The 16,410-nt window shown below is 34.9% G+C and overlaps 1 protein-coding gene across 2 annotated transcripts in view; it reads left to right on the forward strand.

Moving 5' to 3' along the window:
- ZDHHC17 (zinc finger DHHC-type palmitoyltransferase 17) overlaps positions 1-16,410 on the forward strand; it is a 100,478-nt gene that overhangs the window by 77,029 nt on the left and 7,039 nt on the right. Inside the window, exons 9-14 of one of the 2 annotated variants that reach the window (NM_001206069.1) lie at positions 3,794-3,936; positions 5,529-5,629; positions 10,404-10,528; positions 11,776-11,838; positions 14,356-14,449; positions 15,333-15,416. In NM_001206069.1, coding sequence (NP_001192998.1) covers positions 3,794-3,936; positions 5,529-5,629; positions 10,404-10,528; positions 11,776-11,838; positions 14,356-14,449; positions 15,333-15,416 — 610 coding nt within the window. The remainder of the gene's footprint in view (positions 1-3,793; positions 3,937-5,528; positions 5,630-10,403; positions 10,529-11,775; positions 11,839-14,355; positions 14,450-15,332; positions 15,417-16,410) is intronic. The other variant, XM_010804732.4, reaches the window with a different exon arrangement.

Consider the following 16,410-nt stretch of genomic DNA (forward strand, 5'->3'; position numbering starts at 1 on the left):
TTCATAGCAGCACTATTTATAATAGCCAAGGCATGGAAGCAGCCTAAATAAGATAAGAACGGTATATATACACAGTAGAATATTACTCAGCCATAAAAAATGAACTAATGCCATTTGCTGCAACATGGATGAACCTAGAAACCACATTAAGTCAGAGAAAGACAAATATACAAGATCACTTATGTGTGGGATCTTAAAAAGTAATATAAATGCACATCTTTACCAAATAGAAATACACTCACAGACATAGAAAAGAAACTTACGTACTGTGACCAGAAAGGATAATAGCGGGTGGGGGGAGGTAAATTAGTTATTATATATATATTATATATAGTTATATAAATACACACTACTCTGTATAAAGTAGATAAACAACAAATGCCTACTCTATAGCACAGGGAAATATGTTCAGTGTCTTGTAATAATCTACAATGGTAAAGAATCTGAAAAAAAATATATATAAATATTCCTTTATATGTGTGACTGAAATTACTTTGCTGTGCCCCTGAAGCTAATGCAACACTGTAAATTAACTGTACATCAGTTTTTAAACCATATTAAAAATTGCAATTATTTAAAAATAAAAAGTGTAATTAAAGAACTGGATTGAATCTGGGTGGTAGAGTCACTTCAAAATCCCTTCAGATTTACTATATAATTGAAAAATTCTGTAATCAAATATAAAATAAAATTTTCTGTAGCTATAAAAGCAGCATATCACTGTTACATCTTTACAGTATTGTAATATGTGTATTAAATGGCAGCTTGAAAAACATCCAGGAATCAAACATGTAGGTTTTTCACCAGGTGAAATGAGCTGATGTTCATGCAAAAGATTATATGTAAATGTTATGATGGCTTCATTTACAGTCAGAAACTGGGGACCAGCATAGTCTCTCAGGTGGGGAGTGGATAGCCAGGCTGTGTTAAAGTCTGTAATGGAATACTGCTCAGCATTCAAAAGGAACTTACTACTGATACACGAAACAAATGGATGAATGTCAGATGCATTACCTAAGTGAAAGAAACCAGACTCAAAAGACTGCATTCAGTATGATCCCTTTTATGTGACATGCGTGCAAAGGAAAAAGTCAAAGGACAGATATCAGACTATGGGTGACCAGGGCTGCGCCTCGTGGCACAAGCTGTTGTGGGGCTTGCTGGGGCTGTGCTGTGTCTCGATATTCATGCTTGTTACGCAACTGTATGTTCATCAAAACTCACAGAAGTAGACACAGAAAAGGCTGAATTTCACTGTATATAAATTGTCTTAATTTTTAATAAGGACAAACATGTGCCCATTGCTGGGGTGAAACAAATGTCTTGACTAAAAACAAACCAGATTAAAGATAGTTTTAGAAAATACTTTTTCAAATGCCACGCGTTCACCTTCTGTCGCACCTTTATGCACCCTTACTCATATACTCTTCCCAATTATATGTTCTCTAATGTCTTGATACAAAATTCACACATAATAGAGATAAAAAAGAAATTGAAAGGATGACATTTCACAACAGCATAAAATTAAACTCTGAAGTTGATATGTTTACTTATTAGTCTAAGTTAAAATTACACAATTAGTTCACTATATGAATTACAGTGACTGAATTGGGGAAAATAGTCATTTATATGAAAAAAGTGTTTATTTCATTGAGGCCAATGGTATGAAAGGGGTGCTAAAAAAATCTTGGCCTTCAGAAAGGTAAATATTCGATGAGGAGAATAATATTTACACTCTGAGCTTTGTTAGATCACAACTGTAGTATCTAATTTTGTCTTCTAACATAACTCACTCATCTCACACGCTAGTAAAGTAATGCTCAAAATTCTCCAAGCCAGGCATCAGCAGTATGTGAACCATGAACTTCCAGATGTTCAAACTGGTTTTATAAAAGGCAGAGGAACCAGAGATCAAATTGCCAATATCCGCTGGATCATGGAAAAAGCAAGAGAGTTCCAGAAAAACATCTATTTCTGCTTTATTGACTATGCCAAAGCCTTTGACTGTGTGGATCACAATAACCTGTGGACAATTCTGAAAGAGATGGGAATACCAGACCACCTGACCTGGCTCTTGAGAAACCTGTATGCAGGTCAGGAAGCAAGAGTTAGAACTGGGCATGGAACAACAGACTGGTTCCAAATAGGAAAAGGAGTACATCAAGGCTGTATATTGTCACCCTGCTTATTTAACTTATATGCAGAGTACATCACGAGAAATGCTGGGCTGGATGAAGCACAAGCTGGAATCAAGATTGCCAGGAGAAATATCAATAACCTCAGATATGCAGATGACACCACCCTTATGGCAGAAAGTGAAGAGGAACTAAAAAGCGTCTTGATGAAAGTGAAAGAGGAGAGTGAAAAAGTTGGCTTAATGCTCAACATTCAGAAAACGAAGATCATGGCTTCTGGGTCCATCACTTCCTGGCAAATAGATGGGGAAACAGTGTCAGACTTTATTTTTCTGGGCTCCAAAATCACTGCAGATGGTGATTGCAGCCTTGAAATTAAAAGATGCTTACTCCTTGGAAGGAAAGTTATGACCAACCTAGACAGCATATTGAAAAGCAGAGATATTACTTTGCCAACAAAGGTCGTCTAGTCAAGGCTATGGTTTTTCCAGTGGTCACGTATGGATGTGAAAGTTGGACTGTCAAGAAAGCTGAGTGCCAAAGAATCGATGCTTTTGAACTGTGGTGTTGGAGAAGACTCTTGAGAGTGCCTTGGATTGCAAGGAGATCCAACCAGTCCCTCCTAAAGGAGATCATTCCTGGGTGTTCATTGGAAGGACTGATGCTGAAGCTGAAACTCCAGTACTTTGGCCACCTCATGGGAAGAGTTGACTCATTTGAAAAGACTCTGATGCTGGGAGTGATTGGGGGCAAAAGGAGAAGTGGACGACAGAAGATGAGATGGCTGGATGACATCACCGACTCGATGGACATGAGTCTGAGTGAATTCCGGGAGTTAGTGATGGACAGGGAGGCCTGGTGTGCTGTGATTCACGGGGTCGCAAAGAGTCGGACACGACCTAGTGACTGAACTGAACTGAACGTAACTCGAAAGACTTAATAGCTGCCTACAAGTCTGTGAAGGGCTGTTACGTAGGAGAGGCAATAGACTGTGTGTTGCTCCAAAGATATGGTTGTAATAGCTGTTAGAAGGAAGCAGACAGGTTTTATACTTACGAGTATTTCTAACAGACCAGTACAAATATAAAATGGTACTACAGCTGAAGTTTTAAGCCCTGTACTTTGATATGTGTTCAGAGGCACATCATCTCCATTCTATGATCTCTGGGACTCTGTAAATAAAATTGATTTTATTCTTTTACTTTGGTATTTTAATATACTATTTACATGTATCATTCAAAGTATCTTCTCCAGGTTAAACATACTGTTTTCCTTATCTGATACAGCTGTTGGACCTTCAGTCATTCTGGTTGCCCTTGTCTCCTTAGATGTCAATGCACTTGTTAAAATCGGGTAGGATTATCATAAACTGTTTTTTAGCCCATCCATGTGTTAGCAGGTGGGTATCTGACTGTATAAACCCACTCTTATAACTTCTGTTCTCATTTTCCACAACTTCAACCAAGTACTTTTAAATTGTTTATTTAATACCTCTTTCTAGAAGACAGACTAGCACCTTGAATACTTTCCGCACATAGTAGGTGTATTTGATAATCTCACCCCTGCTTTGTGTTTTCACAAAGGTGACAGTGATTCACACTGAGGTTACTTGAAACATGAAAAACTTTGTGTTTTTTTTTTGTTTGTTTTCTGTCCAGGAATTTCGGCAGAAAGTAATGCTGGGAACGCCTTTCCTAGTTATTTGGCTGGTTGGGTTTATAGCAGACCTAAATATTGATTCTTGGCTCATTAAAGGGCTAATGTATGGTGGTGTTTGGGCTACAGTACAGTTTCTTTCAAAGTAAGTGTGTTGTTTTTAACTGTATTTTTAACCAGAAAGGTAAAAATCATAATTTGCACCTGGCTATTAATGTTATATTAATAATATAAAATGTATATTTAGAACACTGCCTTCATGTAACATGTTTGATCTTAATGTTAAAGAATTTTTGGCAAATTTATATCTGACATCTTTAACGTTTTTAACATTGTTGTGAAAAATGACTGTAAAGGTACTTTTAGTGACTAAGTCTAACATTTTTAAGGCTAAAGTACAGTTTTAAAACATTTCAGTAGACATGAATGCGAGTTCGCTGAACTCTGCATGTAATATATTGCTTATTTCTGGATAAGTATAATGCCTGAGCTTACCTTTCCATAGAAATTAAATTTTCTTTGGTCATAGGCAGTATGCAAGAAAGAGGTGTAGTTGTAGCACAGGGGACATCTAAGCGTATGAAGAGTCTAAGCCTATGAAGTGGGCTCAGTTATTTTTTAAGATTTTCTCCTTTGTTCTCTAAACATTGTGTTTGTTCTGTTTGCTTCTTTTCCTTAGATCCTATCGCCCTAAAATTGCCCATCCAGCAAACTAGGAAGTTATTTATGATCCAGAATTTCCCACCTAATTTCCATTCCTTTAGTACTTTGTCTTTACCAGAATTTCACAAGAGAGTTCTGAAAATAATTCACAGAGATGAGAGTGAATGGTAGTGCACCAGTGTGGTAACTCTCAGGAAGAAACTTAATCTTATTTTAGTGTTTACTTTCACCAAGAGGTGTAAGTAAGAATTCACCAATTCTGCCTTCTTAGCAAGTACATGGATGGCTGATCCTGCTTAGTGTTTAATAAAATTTATCAGCGTTTATTTTTTCCTGAATTCTAAATGCTGTAAATAATGACCTTTAATTCCTCCAAACTAGCTTGTTCATTCTCTTTGAAAAGATGTGCTGAAAGCTTAGTGGGAATGTGAGGTGAGGAGAAATAATGATGCAGTGAAAAACTCAGGGATTGCTTTGGGCTTCCCTGGTGGCTCAGATGGTAAAGCATCTGCCTACAATGTGAGAACCCAGGTTCCATCCCCGGGTTGGGAACATCCCCTGGAGAAGGAAATGGCAACCCACTGCACTACTCACCCCACTCCAGTACTCTTGCCTGGAAGATCCCATGGACGGAGGAGCGTTGTAGGCTCCTCCATGGGGTTGCAAAGAGTCGGACACAACTGAGCGACTTCACTTCACTTTGCACTCATTTGTTAAAATTATAACATGCCTTTGGTGAGTAGTAAGTTGGATGATAGAGTTGCTATATATGCTAAAGTGGGTTTTTTATTTAAAAGAATAGGAATACAATGAAATTCTAAAGTTGGAAAGTATATAGAATAAAATTCTAATTCTTGATGAATTAAAAGTAGCTTCAGACTTGAGTCATTTAGCTGTGCCTTCATGTGTTACTGATCACCATGGAAAACAGCCTTCGTATTTAAGCATCCTGAATTTCTGGGTTTTGTTAAAAGTTTACTATGCGGAATAGATGTAATTTTCATTTAAATAAATAAATAGTCATTTCTACAATGAAATATAGAGTTCACATTTTATAAAACTTGTGTTTTACAGATCCTTTTTTGATCATTCAATGCATAGTGCATTGCCCCTTGGAATATATTTGGCAACCAAATTTTGGATGTATGTGACGTGGTTCTTCTGGTTTTGGAATGATATCCTTTGGTCATAAAGGTCTTATCTAAAACAATTTTTGTTTGTTATTTAAACAAATGTTTAATAATTTAACATAGCTGAGCTACTCACTATATACTAGAATAAAACAGTTTTATTAGAAAAATAAGTATGAACTAATGTATTTTTAAATGTTTCATATTTAATAAATTGCTTTTCAAAGCTGCTTTTAATAACATCAGTAGTAGTAATAATATCAATAGTAGTGACCATTAATTGAGTTTTTTAAGGGCATTTTCCTAAATACTGTGTGTTCCATTTACTACACATCCTATTACGTTTATATTGTTGTCTCAGTTTTATAGATGAGAAAACTTAGGTTTAAACAGGTTAATCTGTTGTTTTTTCCCAAGATCACACAGCTAGTCTCTAGTAAAGTAGAGTAGAAACACATATTTGTCTGATTCTCTAACACATTCTGCACCTTTGTCCTGAGTTGTGATTTTCATGTTTTAGTGTCATTTTCTCTGCATATTTTCTTACTGTCACACTTATTACTGTTCTGCCATGATAGATAGCAGTTAATTTTCTCTTTTGCTTATGAAAAGCCTTTAGTGGTGTATCTTCAGATGTTTGCTAAATTCAGCAAATTATTTCGATGTACTGTTTTTGTTTGCTTGTTTTTTTTGATGCACTTTTAAAAAATAGTATAATTTGACATTGTACATTTGTACGTGCACGTGTGTACATCTAAGAAATAAGGACAATGTCAGCTTTTGATGTTTTAATAGAAAAAATCAGTAAGACGGCCTGTTTCATTATAATTAGGGTACATGTTTGATGTCTTAAATCATTCTTCAGAACATTACTATCAATATAAAAAGTATATGATATTTTAAATGGTATGCAGTATTCAGTGACTTTTAACTGTTCTGAACAATATTAATTATTACTGATACCTGATTTCACTTCACAGTCTTGCATATTATAATATTGCATTCTTTTTGTTAAGTTGTCCTGTGTATTAGACAAAAACAAAATATGCTTATTTCTTTGTGAAACTGAGCCGCAGAATTATAACTGTGCTTCTAATTCTTAATTTTCACAGCATTATAGGATTACTTTTTAAAATACTTTCTTAGCATAGTGTCTATTGAAATGTTTTCACTTGCAGTTTTTACTAGCTCATTCTGGGCCTGTATTACACTTTGATATAAAAATTGTTCTTCAGAGATTCATTAAGCATTAGAATTATCTTATTGGATTATTTAATGAGTAAAACATAACTGCTCATTTTCAGTACCTCATCTATTTTAAATTTATAAAAAGCACTGACCTCTGAAATGACTACTATTCCAGACATATTTTCTAACTTGGCTTCCTAAATCGGACAGTAAGTTTAATATTCCAAAAAAATAATCCAATTCACATCTCAAAATATTTTAGACTGTTGCTGTACTGTTAATCTGTTTGCATATAAGTAGAGAAAAGCAGGATAATTAGTAAATTACAAATAGTGAAAACTTTATGCCAGAGAGTTTTATATAGTCCATATATCAACTTTTGCTTAGGAACTTCAGATGGCACGTAAGCACTATACTTGGAGACCATTTTAAACAGCAAAATCACCAACAAAAAGCACACAAATGCTAAACAAGAAGGCAAAGTATTGGCCTTGTTTAGCTCAACTGGAAATGTGTGCATAAGGCAACTCATGTTTATTGTTACTTTGCACATATTCACAAATGACTGCAGAAGCATTCTAAATATTGGTTTTGGGTTTACAAATAAATTTTAGTTAGTAGACATGAGGGTCAACTGTATATAAGTTATTTTAGTTTCTCATATGTTACTCATCTTCAGTGTTTTTGTGGTAATAATGAGTCATATTCATATAAACCATTTGTTATAATAAATTCTATTTGATTTATAGTTCTTCAGATATATTATTTTACTTGGTTCTCAGAACAGTTCTTTGAGATTAAAAAAAAAAAACTTACAAATCATAATGCTGTTTTCTAACTGATTGAAAAATTGAGGTTCGTAGAAGTTGTATGCTTTGCTCAAAGTTACATAGCCAGGTAATTATTGAGAGTCTGGTATAGAACCCAGTTCTTTGACCTGATACAGTGTATCTTCAAATGCCCTATATTATACACTGACCATAATTTTTACAAGGAAATAATAAGAGATCAGATCAAAGGTTTATTTACAAAGAAGTTTATCATTGTACCATTTATAGGGAAAAAATGGAAATAACCTGAATAGGAGGATAGATTTATCAGTTACCCGACATGTGGTAGACAATAAAATATCCGTTAAAATGCTTTTCTAAGACTTAGTGATGTGGGCTCATACTTGTAACAAATAAAAAATACAAAATTGTATTTACAGAGAGATTCTAATTTTAGAATGTGTGAATGATAAGAGCTGGAAGTGAGCACATGTAATTTTAGCTGTGGTTATTTCTGGTAGTGAGGTTTGTGATTTTCTTGCACTTTTATTTGAAAATTTTGTTCATACTTCTTCTATAATTATCATACAACTCTAAAATTCATTGTCATAAATAATATAGTCTACTGTTTATTGTGTTGACAAACTTTTGAAATAGGTTATTAGGAATTCTGTATCTAAAAATAAATTACTTTTCAATCAGGTCTTAAGCTTCTTAAATCAGAGGTGGATGTGATCATTGTTCCCATAATGTTTAATGACTCAGAATATTCTGTAGAGTACTTTGGAGAGGCAGGATAGCATATGTAGTAAGAGCCTAGGTTTAAATACCAGCTCCATCTCTAATCCATTCTTTAATCTTAGACTGCTTGATTAACCTTTGCCTCGGTTTTGCCATGGGGATGGCAGCAAGCTTTATCATTGGGTTTTTGTGCAGCCTAAATGGCATGTGGGCTTCCCAGGTGAGTCAGTTAGTAAGGAATCTGCCTGCCAATGCAGGAGACATGGGTTTAATCCCTGTGTTGGGACGGTCCCCTGAAGGAAATGGGAGCCCACTGCAGTATTCTTGCCTGGGAAATCCCATGGACAGAGGAGCCTGGCAGGCTTCAGATCATGGGGTCGCAAAGAGTCAAACATGGCTGAGCGACTGAACAACAAGAATCTGATAGATATATTTATTACATATGTTAGCAGTTTTTGAAACTGTTACAATAAAGATTCTGCACTGAAAAATGCCACCATTCAGCATTCTTGGCACATAACATTTATCCAGCTATATTCTTAGGCTTTATTTATTTTTTTATTTATTTATTTTTTGGCTGTTGAAAGAGCTGGAAATTTGGCTTTCTGTGTATTCTGTGCTGGCTGTTCCCATGGATTTTGGAGAATGAGGATGGTGGAAGGTGGAGGTAAACAGGGGACTGGAGCAAGAAAATCACTTTTATATGTGGCAGCTGGTATTAACTACTCTTTCTTCTTCCTTTTTCTTCCTCCTGTATTTTAAGTGGTTGGGTGGTGTTTTGGTATTTACCAAACAAAGACAGGTTTGTTTCATTCACGAAACTGTTCTTTCTTAACCTGTGCTTCCATGAGAAATGTAGAGAGTGTGTATACATAATAATGTCTAAAAATCTTACAGCATATTTATATGATACTTGTACTACATAAAAAAAATTTTTTTAAACACGAGAAAAGCATACACTTTTTTTCTTTGGTTGCATCCTGCAGTCTGTGGGATCTTAGTTCCCCCACCAGGGATTGAACCCAGGCCTTTGGCAAAGAGAGTGTGGAGTCCTAACCCCTGGACTACCAGGGAATTCCTAGCATACATGTTTTACTAAATCTTTTTTTTTTTTAACATGTACTTAGGGGTCTTCATAAATAATGAAGACCTAACAAATGAGCAGAGTAGGAATCTCCATGCCTTTTAGACCAATAGTACATTTGTGAAGAATAACAAGTCAAAGATCTGGGCTGCGGCAGTCAGTTGGTGGGAGTGTGGCCCGCAGACGTGTGGGAGGATGGGTGGGCGTGAACGGTTAGTGCAGTCAGCATGTGAACAGACGCCTGTCATCAGCGTCCATCCCAGACTTCTGTGAGAGGCCTTTCCTTTCTTTCCTGGTAGAGGGACGGCACCATTCTCACGGGCACTTTCGTGGACAGCTTTTATACCTGTGTTAAATCTTGGAAATGGTGTGTTTTGTGCCTCAAAAATGTGTTGCTCTAGCAACATTGCTTTATTTTTCCCAGTGTTATTGAAAATAGTCTTTGATTCTTCACTTAACATTTATAAATGCCTGGTACATTTATTATGTTTTTATTAGGAAGGAAAATGTAACCAAAGATAGTATTTCTGTTTTAAGCAAGTTTATAAATACTTTTTCTAAAATTAAAGTCAACTTGAATGTGGGAAAAAATGGCAATGAAGAGAATGTAAAAACAATCTTCTAAATATATGGGTATGATATCTAAATGTTTGGTAGATTTTAATGAATATAGATAAAGTGATATGCTAATTACTTTGGACATGAGACGTCCCTCGTTTTTGTCAAAAGAAGTAATGATCATTTAAAAATAATGTATTCACTGACTTTAAAAAAGTGTCAGATAAACTTACCCTACGTGATTTAAAATTTGTAAGCAGTTGACGTTTTTTGCGTTTACTTATGAGCACAATGGAAAATGTATTTGTTGTGATGTAATAGGCTAGCATGTATAGATGGAATTCATTTTGATGTAATAAACCATCTTGTACTTTTTTCTAGGTTTCTTTGTATGTGTGATAAAACCTTACAGATTATAAGTTTACCTATAGTAATAACTAGTTTTCATTGCTTCTTTAGATTCCTTAACTTTAGGCACATCTCAATTTTCTATTTATCCATCTTCCATTCCTTGCCAACAGTATTGCACTTTTCTACAATTTTGGGAAATCTTGGAAATCAGATCCAGGGATTATTAAAGCCACAGAAGAACAAAAGAAAAAGGTAGCAAGATACAACCTAACTAGTTACATGTGTTTTATTGCCAGATTATCAGTATTTTTAGCAGATACGAGAGTACAAAGAAACTGGGAATTTCAAACCAATCTGAGATTATGTATAGAGTTGGTGCTCTTGAGATGCCTGGCCTTACACTTCCATGACATTTTAAAATGGCACTTTAAAATTTCACGTTTCTCTCCTTTCTAAGGATTATGATTGTTTTGAGGGACTAATACAGTATTTTAAACATCTCTGTAAAGCTTCAGCAAATAAATTTGCATTCATTAAATAAATGCTTGTTAAAAGACCATGTAAACTAGAAGGCCAGAAAACTGGTTGATAGTATAGGTAAATTGTTCTAATAGCTAACATATTTGTATATATGATCCAGGGCACCCCTCATCTATGGCCCAGGTACTTAGGAAGCCGAATTTATAATCCAAAGAGGTCGTGTTAAGTAGAGAATTAGACCAGAGGCAGTTAAATTATTTTAAGAGTTGTTTAACCCAGTCCCTGAAAACAGAACAAATCCTGATGAGTTATTCTATCCACAGTTGATGAAAACACTAGCAGTTTCTTACAGTCTACCCCTCTCTATGCTGCATAAAGAACGCTGCTCTTACATTCCGGTATTCTTCAGACATTTACTGCTAATTGATTTGCCAGGTTTTCTTAAGTCATAGTCTAGCTCTGAAGAGTCGAGTCTTTTTTGGATTCAGGTTTACATTTATCTCTTAATCATCAAAACCCATGCAGACTAGTTCTTACATAATTTAGTTTTATTCCCGTTAAGTTTAGGGTTGCTTCATTCATATATCCAATAAAATTTCTGTATTCAAATTATAGTAAAATAACAGAAGTAAGTGAAGAAATTTATTATTTTCAGCTGAAAACCTTGGTTAAAACTAAATGTGTGTTTGTTGATACTCATATAAATATTCTTATTGAGTATAGTTGGTTTTCAGTGTTGTTTTCGTTTTGGGTGTACAGCACAATGATTGAGTTGTGTATAACCGAATCACTGAGTTTTATATATGTAATCTGAGAAATAAAATATTCTTTTTCAGATTCTTTTCCCTTATAGTTTATTACAAAATATGGAGTATACTTCCCTGTGCTGTGCAGTAGGTCCTTGTTGGTTATCTATATTTAGTAGTGTGTATTAATACTCATATTGATGGAACAGTAGTTGATGAATATTCTGTTTTGAATGAAGTTTTTGTGTTTTTTTTTTTTTTTTTAATTCACAGACAATAGTTGAACTTGCAGAGACAGGAAGTCTGGACCTCAGTATATTCTGCAGTACCTGTTTGGTAGTATTTTTTTCTTTTTCTTCCCTCTCTCCTTTTCCCTCAGCAGTGGCATAGCATAGAGAGTTTGGGAAACCAGGACAGTGTCTTTCACTGAGCACATTTCATGATCCCCCAGCCAGAAGGCTTTTAGATCATGGGACAGGAGGAAAGATGGTGAAAAGATACCTTCTTCCCAGTGTTCTTGTTCCCCCTGATGTTATACCTTAACTGCATTTCCGACTCAGTGTTGCCCTTCATTTGTATTCATTCTTTTTTTCTCAGGATGTAATTCAACAAAAAACTAATTAATAAAGTATTTAAATCAAAAGTTGACTGATTCCCTAATATGCTGTTATCCTAGTTTCTTATGTTTAAAGGCCATGATGGGAAATTAGGTAATCTGTAAGACAACATCAGAGCAGTTATCCATCTGTGTTAGAGTCTTTATGCAAATCAGAGCACTCTTTTATCATTGACAGTAAAAGTTATCATATTCAGCCAGGTCATAGGTAATAGTACGGTTTTGTGTTTTGGTGATTTTCTGCTAGATTTTTGTGATTAGTTCCTGTGGAAAATGTATGGACTGCCACAGCGTTTCTGTGGCATATAGTGTGCCTGAGTAAACCATGTTTCTCTGTACGGAGATGGGAATGTCCCCAAATCATTGCTTGAAACTATATGGTCTTTTATACCTGTAAGTTATACACTACAACTGAACTAACATCTTAATAATAATGAAATAATCGACTTAGTTGAGGATTCTGGAATGAGTTTTTGAAACTAAGCTCTAGTTCTAAAGATTCTTTTAAGTTTGACTTAACATTCTTTGACAAACAGTTATGATTTTGGATTTTCACTATACTGCTTTATTTTGGGTAACAACTTTAGAGTACTGATTCTTTTGTATTTTAAAACATGCTTTAAAAAGATTTTTGTTTCTGTGCTTTACAACGGGTGATTTGTAGAATTGTATTCTTAATGTTTAGAACATTTTTATATTCTACTATTCTATGAACATATTATTCTGTTCCACAAAGTCAAGTATACATTGCTGATGTTTTTGCCATATGTCAAACAGATTGTTTTACATAGAGTTGCTCAGTACAGTTTCATTGTTAAGTAAATACCTGATGGCAAGAACAAGACTACTTTTGTCATTATAGCATAAATGTTTTCATTATGTTTTATGTTAAGATAAGCTGTAGTTCTGGATAGATAATTTGGTATTGTAAAATCAAGAGCATGTTGTGTTATAAAATGATTCAAATTGACAGAGGTATTTGTAATTATATGGATATCCTTCACTTTGACAAATAGGTGAGAAGACATACGTAAATCAGAATTTCCTCAAAATGAATTGCTTGTGTCAGTTTTTGTGCAGAATCCCTTCATAACTGTTGCTCAAAGAGGAGACTTAGCTGAGAGCTGCAAGTTAGGGTAGAAGTTGTTTGATCTATCCTACTTCTTTCTGCTGATAGATTTAGTCTCACATCTGTGGTGAAGAATAACTTAGCCTTTTCTTGGGTCCACAGATTATTTTAGTACATGTAAGAGCCACATAATGCACCTATGCCTTTTTCTTAGTGCCCTCAGAATCATGTAGAACCTTATGGAGAGTGCTGGGGAAATGACAGTGCTTTTGTTGAACCACCAGTGAGGGGTATTATGAAATTTGCTTCTAGCAAGTGTTTTTCCTCTAGCTCTTGTCATGTATCCAGCGTTGGGACTAACAGCTCTTTGAAGATCACTAATGAGTTCTTATATTCACTTGACCGCTTTAGAGTAATGGAGAGAAAATCATTTCACAACATTTAAAACAGAAGGCATCATGAAAATGAATTCTTTATTGCCTGTCAGGAGCTGTATAATGTATTTTTTGTTTTTTAGAACAAACAGGGACTGCCTAAACTTCACAAGCATGTTGTATTTTCTTAGATAATGGTCTTGCAGTTCAGCAGGGAAAAATGCTGTACCTTAATCTGAGATCCAAGGAGGCTCTGAAAGATGCGAGCACTTACTGGGTTGTTTGTTTTGTTTTTTTGCTAGATATGTTAACTCTGGGAAGACATTAATGATTTGAATTTTAAGAGCTGCTTTTATTCACTTCTAACGACCTTCCTGTTACTAAGGAACAGTCATTTTATTAAGCAGCAACCAGTATCATTCACTATGATAGATTTTCATTAAGAAGCCAAAATAGTGATATTTGAGGAATTTCAGGGTTTTGAATTAAATATAGTAACATTCACTGCAATAACAGATTGGTATTTGATTCTTATTTTTGTAAATTGATGGTTCTGCCCCACCTTAGGAGTTTGTGTGTGTTTGTTTGACTGTCCACACAGCAGGTTTATATTTTAGTGTAGCCTTTGGCATCTTTGTTGTTGCAGTTGAAATTTTATTAAACAAGAATGATTTTTGATTGGATCTATTCTTTTGGAAACCTTGTCTTTTTCATAATTGTATTCTGAGAAAATGTTCAGCTTTTCTGTCTTAGGTCCAGTGCCTTTTGTAATCTTTTCACATGCCTGTTGACAGATACGGAAACCAGTAAGGTCCAAACACTGTGGTGTGTGCAACCGCTGTATAGCGAAATTCGACCATCATTGCCCATGGGTGGGGAACTGTGTAGGTAAGTTTTACTAGTGATTTCTAAATATATTGTTGATTTATATTGCTCTAGGTAACTAATGGAGTACAATATTAAAGTAGATGTAGAAGCTTCGTTCTTGCACCACACAACACCCCTCGTTCCCCTAATTATTTCCTTGTTGGCGGTACATCAGCTCAGCTGTGAGAGAGGGGAAAGACATCATAAAATCAGTGTCTAGGAAAGACTGATATAATTTCTTTATCAGTTCTCTGTGGTGCCTCCTCTTTCTTGTTTTCTCCATTGGACAACAGTGAAATCGGTCAAGAGGCAGCTTGTGTTGTCTTTTAGTTAAACTAGAGAAAGTTAGACAATTAAAAATTGCTACAAGATTGCTATGTACAGAGGCAAAGAAAAATGACAGATAAGAACTCTGCATACCTCAGTGTTGAGAACGGCACAGTCTAAGGAAGTGGACTAAGTGGCCTGAGAGATGACCATGGAGATTTTATGAGGGACAGTTGGGAGATGTTACAAAGATTGTATGACTCCTGGAGAGAAACCTTTAAAAAGCTGGATTATAAAGTTTATAAAAGTAAAGATAAAATAGGGTTGTTTAAACCTCAAAACACACAGTGGAATCAAAGCTCAATATTGTGATTGTTGGTTCATTAAGACTTTTGACTTCAGAATGCATTTCACTGCAGTCACTACATCTTTGTGTGTAATTGTGAGCATTCTTTTATTTAAAGCCTTTCATTAAAACAACTGTTTTCTCGATGATCATTTTATAAAATAACGTATGTGATTATTGTCCAATGTGTATCCACTTTTCATGGCATTTCCCCACCTCAACCTCATCTCTAAGTATGTGTCTGGTTGTTTCTTCTTAGCTGGAAGAAATTGCTTCTGTTTTGTTCTCTAGGTGCAGGCAACCATAGATACTTTATGGGCTACCTGTTCTTCTTGCTTTTTATGATCTGCTGGATGATTTATGGTTGTATTTCTTGTGAGTACAGTTAGTACCTTTTATCTTCTTAAAGCAAATGTTGCAAACTTATGCTTTACCATATTAATAAAAAATACGATAAAGACAAATGTCTTTTAACTGAGGCAATTCACTACAATGAAAAAATAGTAGAGAACTATCAAACATATTCAGTAGAGTATAAGCAACAGAAGTATCAGTTAATTATCTTTTAATAGGCTTTGAAAAGCTTCTGGGTAAAATACACCAAGATTTTTCACATTGCATGCTTGCTTTACTTTAGTAGTTTGTAAATTTTTTGATTATGCTAATTGCTCTTTCTTATCAAACAGCTGGGAAAATATAGTTGAAGTTCAGTTTTCACAGAACTTGAAATATTTTGAAGAGTAAGGTATAATTATTGTCTATTGGAGAATATTTAAAAGGTTAAAAATAAGTTATCATTCACTGATTATATGGTTTAGTATTTTAGAAGAAATAATAGGCTTTTATTGCACTGAGAACAGAAAGAATTTGAATGAAAATATTACTGTCCTTCAGGGCTTGTTGGTACTTAGCGTGAAGACGTATTAGATACTGACTTGAAAATAAGTCTTGGATGATTTCCTAGTCTTCCTACTCCCACAGATATTAAGAATATTTATTATTAATACCATAATGAAAAAGGAGGCTAGTTCCTCAAATAGAGATGAACAGAGAGAAAGTTTTGATCAGAGATCTTTACCTAATTTCTGGCAGTCCAACACCCCTAAGAAAGAGCATAGTCCAGCAATAACATCAGTTCTTTTTGGCAGCGGCTCTCTGAGTAAATTTTGTTTTGGAAAAAGCTCTCCTTCCCAAGGTGATCTTGTATTATATGCCTTCCCTCCAAAGAAGTCTCACATGTATATATCACCTTATCTTTGTATAAAGGACGTGTTTTTATATATTCTATGTATGCAGTACCAGTCAGATAAAAACTGTTGTTACAGGACAGGCTTGTTTGTTTTTAAGGTTGGCTGCTGCTTTCTGTTCT

Source organism: Bos taurus, chromosome 5, assembly GCF_002263795.3.
Source record: "Bos taurus isolate L1 Dominette 01449 registration number 42190680 breed Hereford chromosome 5, ARS-UCD2.0, whole genome shotgun sequence".
NCBI classification, from domain to species: domain Eukaryota; kingdom Metazoa; phylum Chordata; class Mammalia; order Artiodactyla; family Bovidae; genus Bos; species Bos taurus.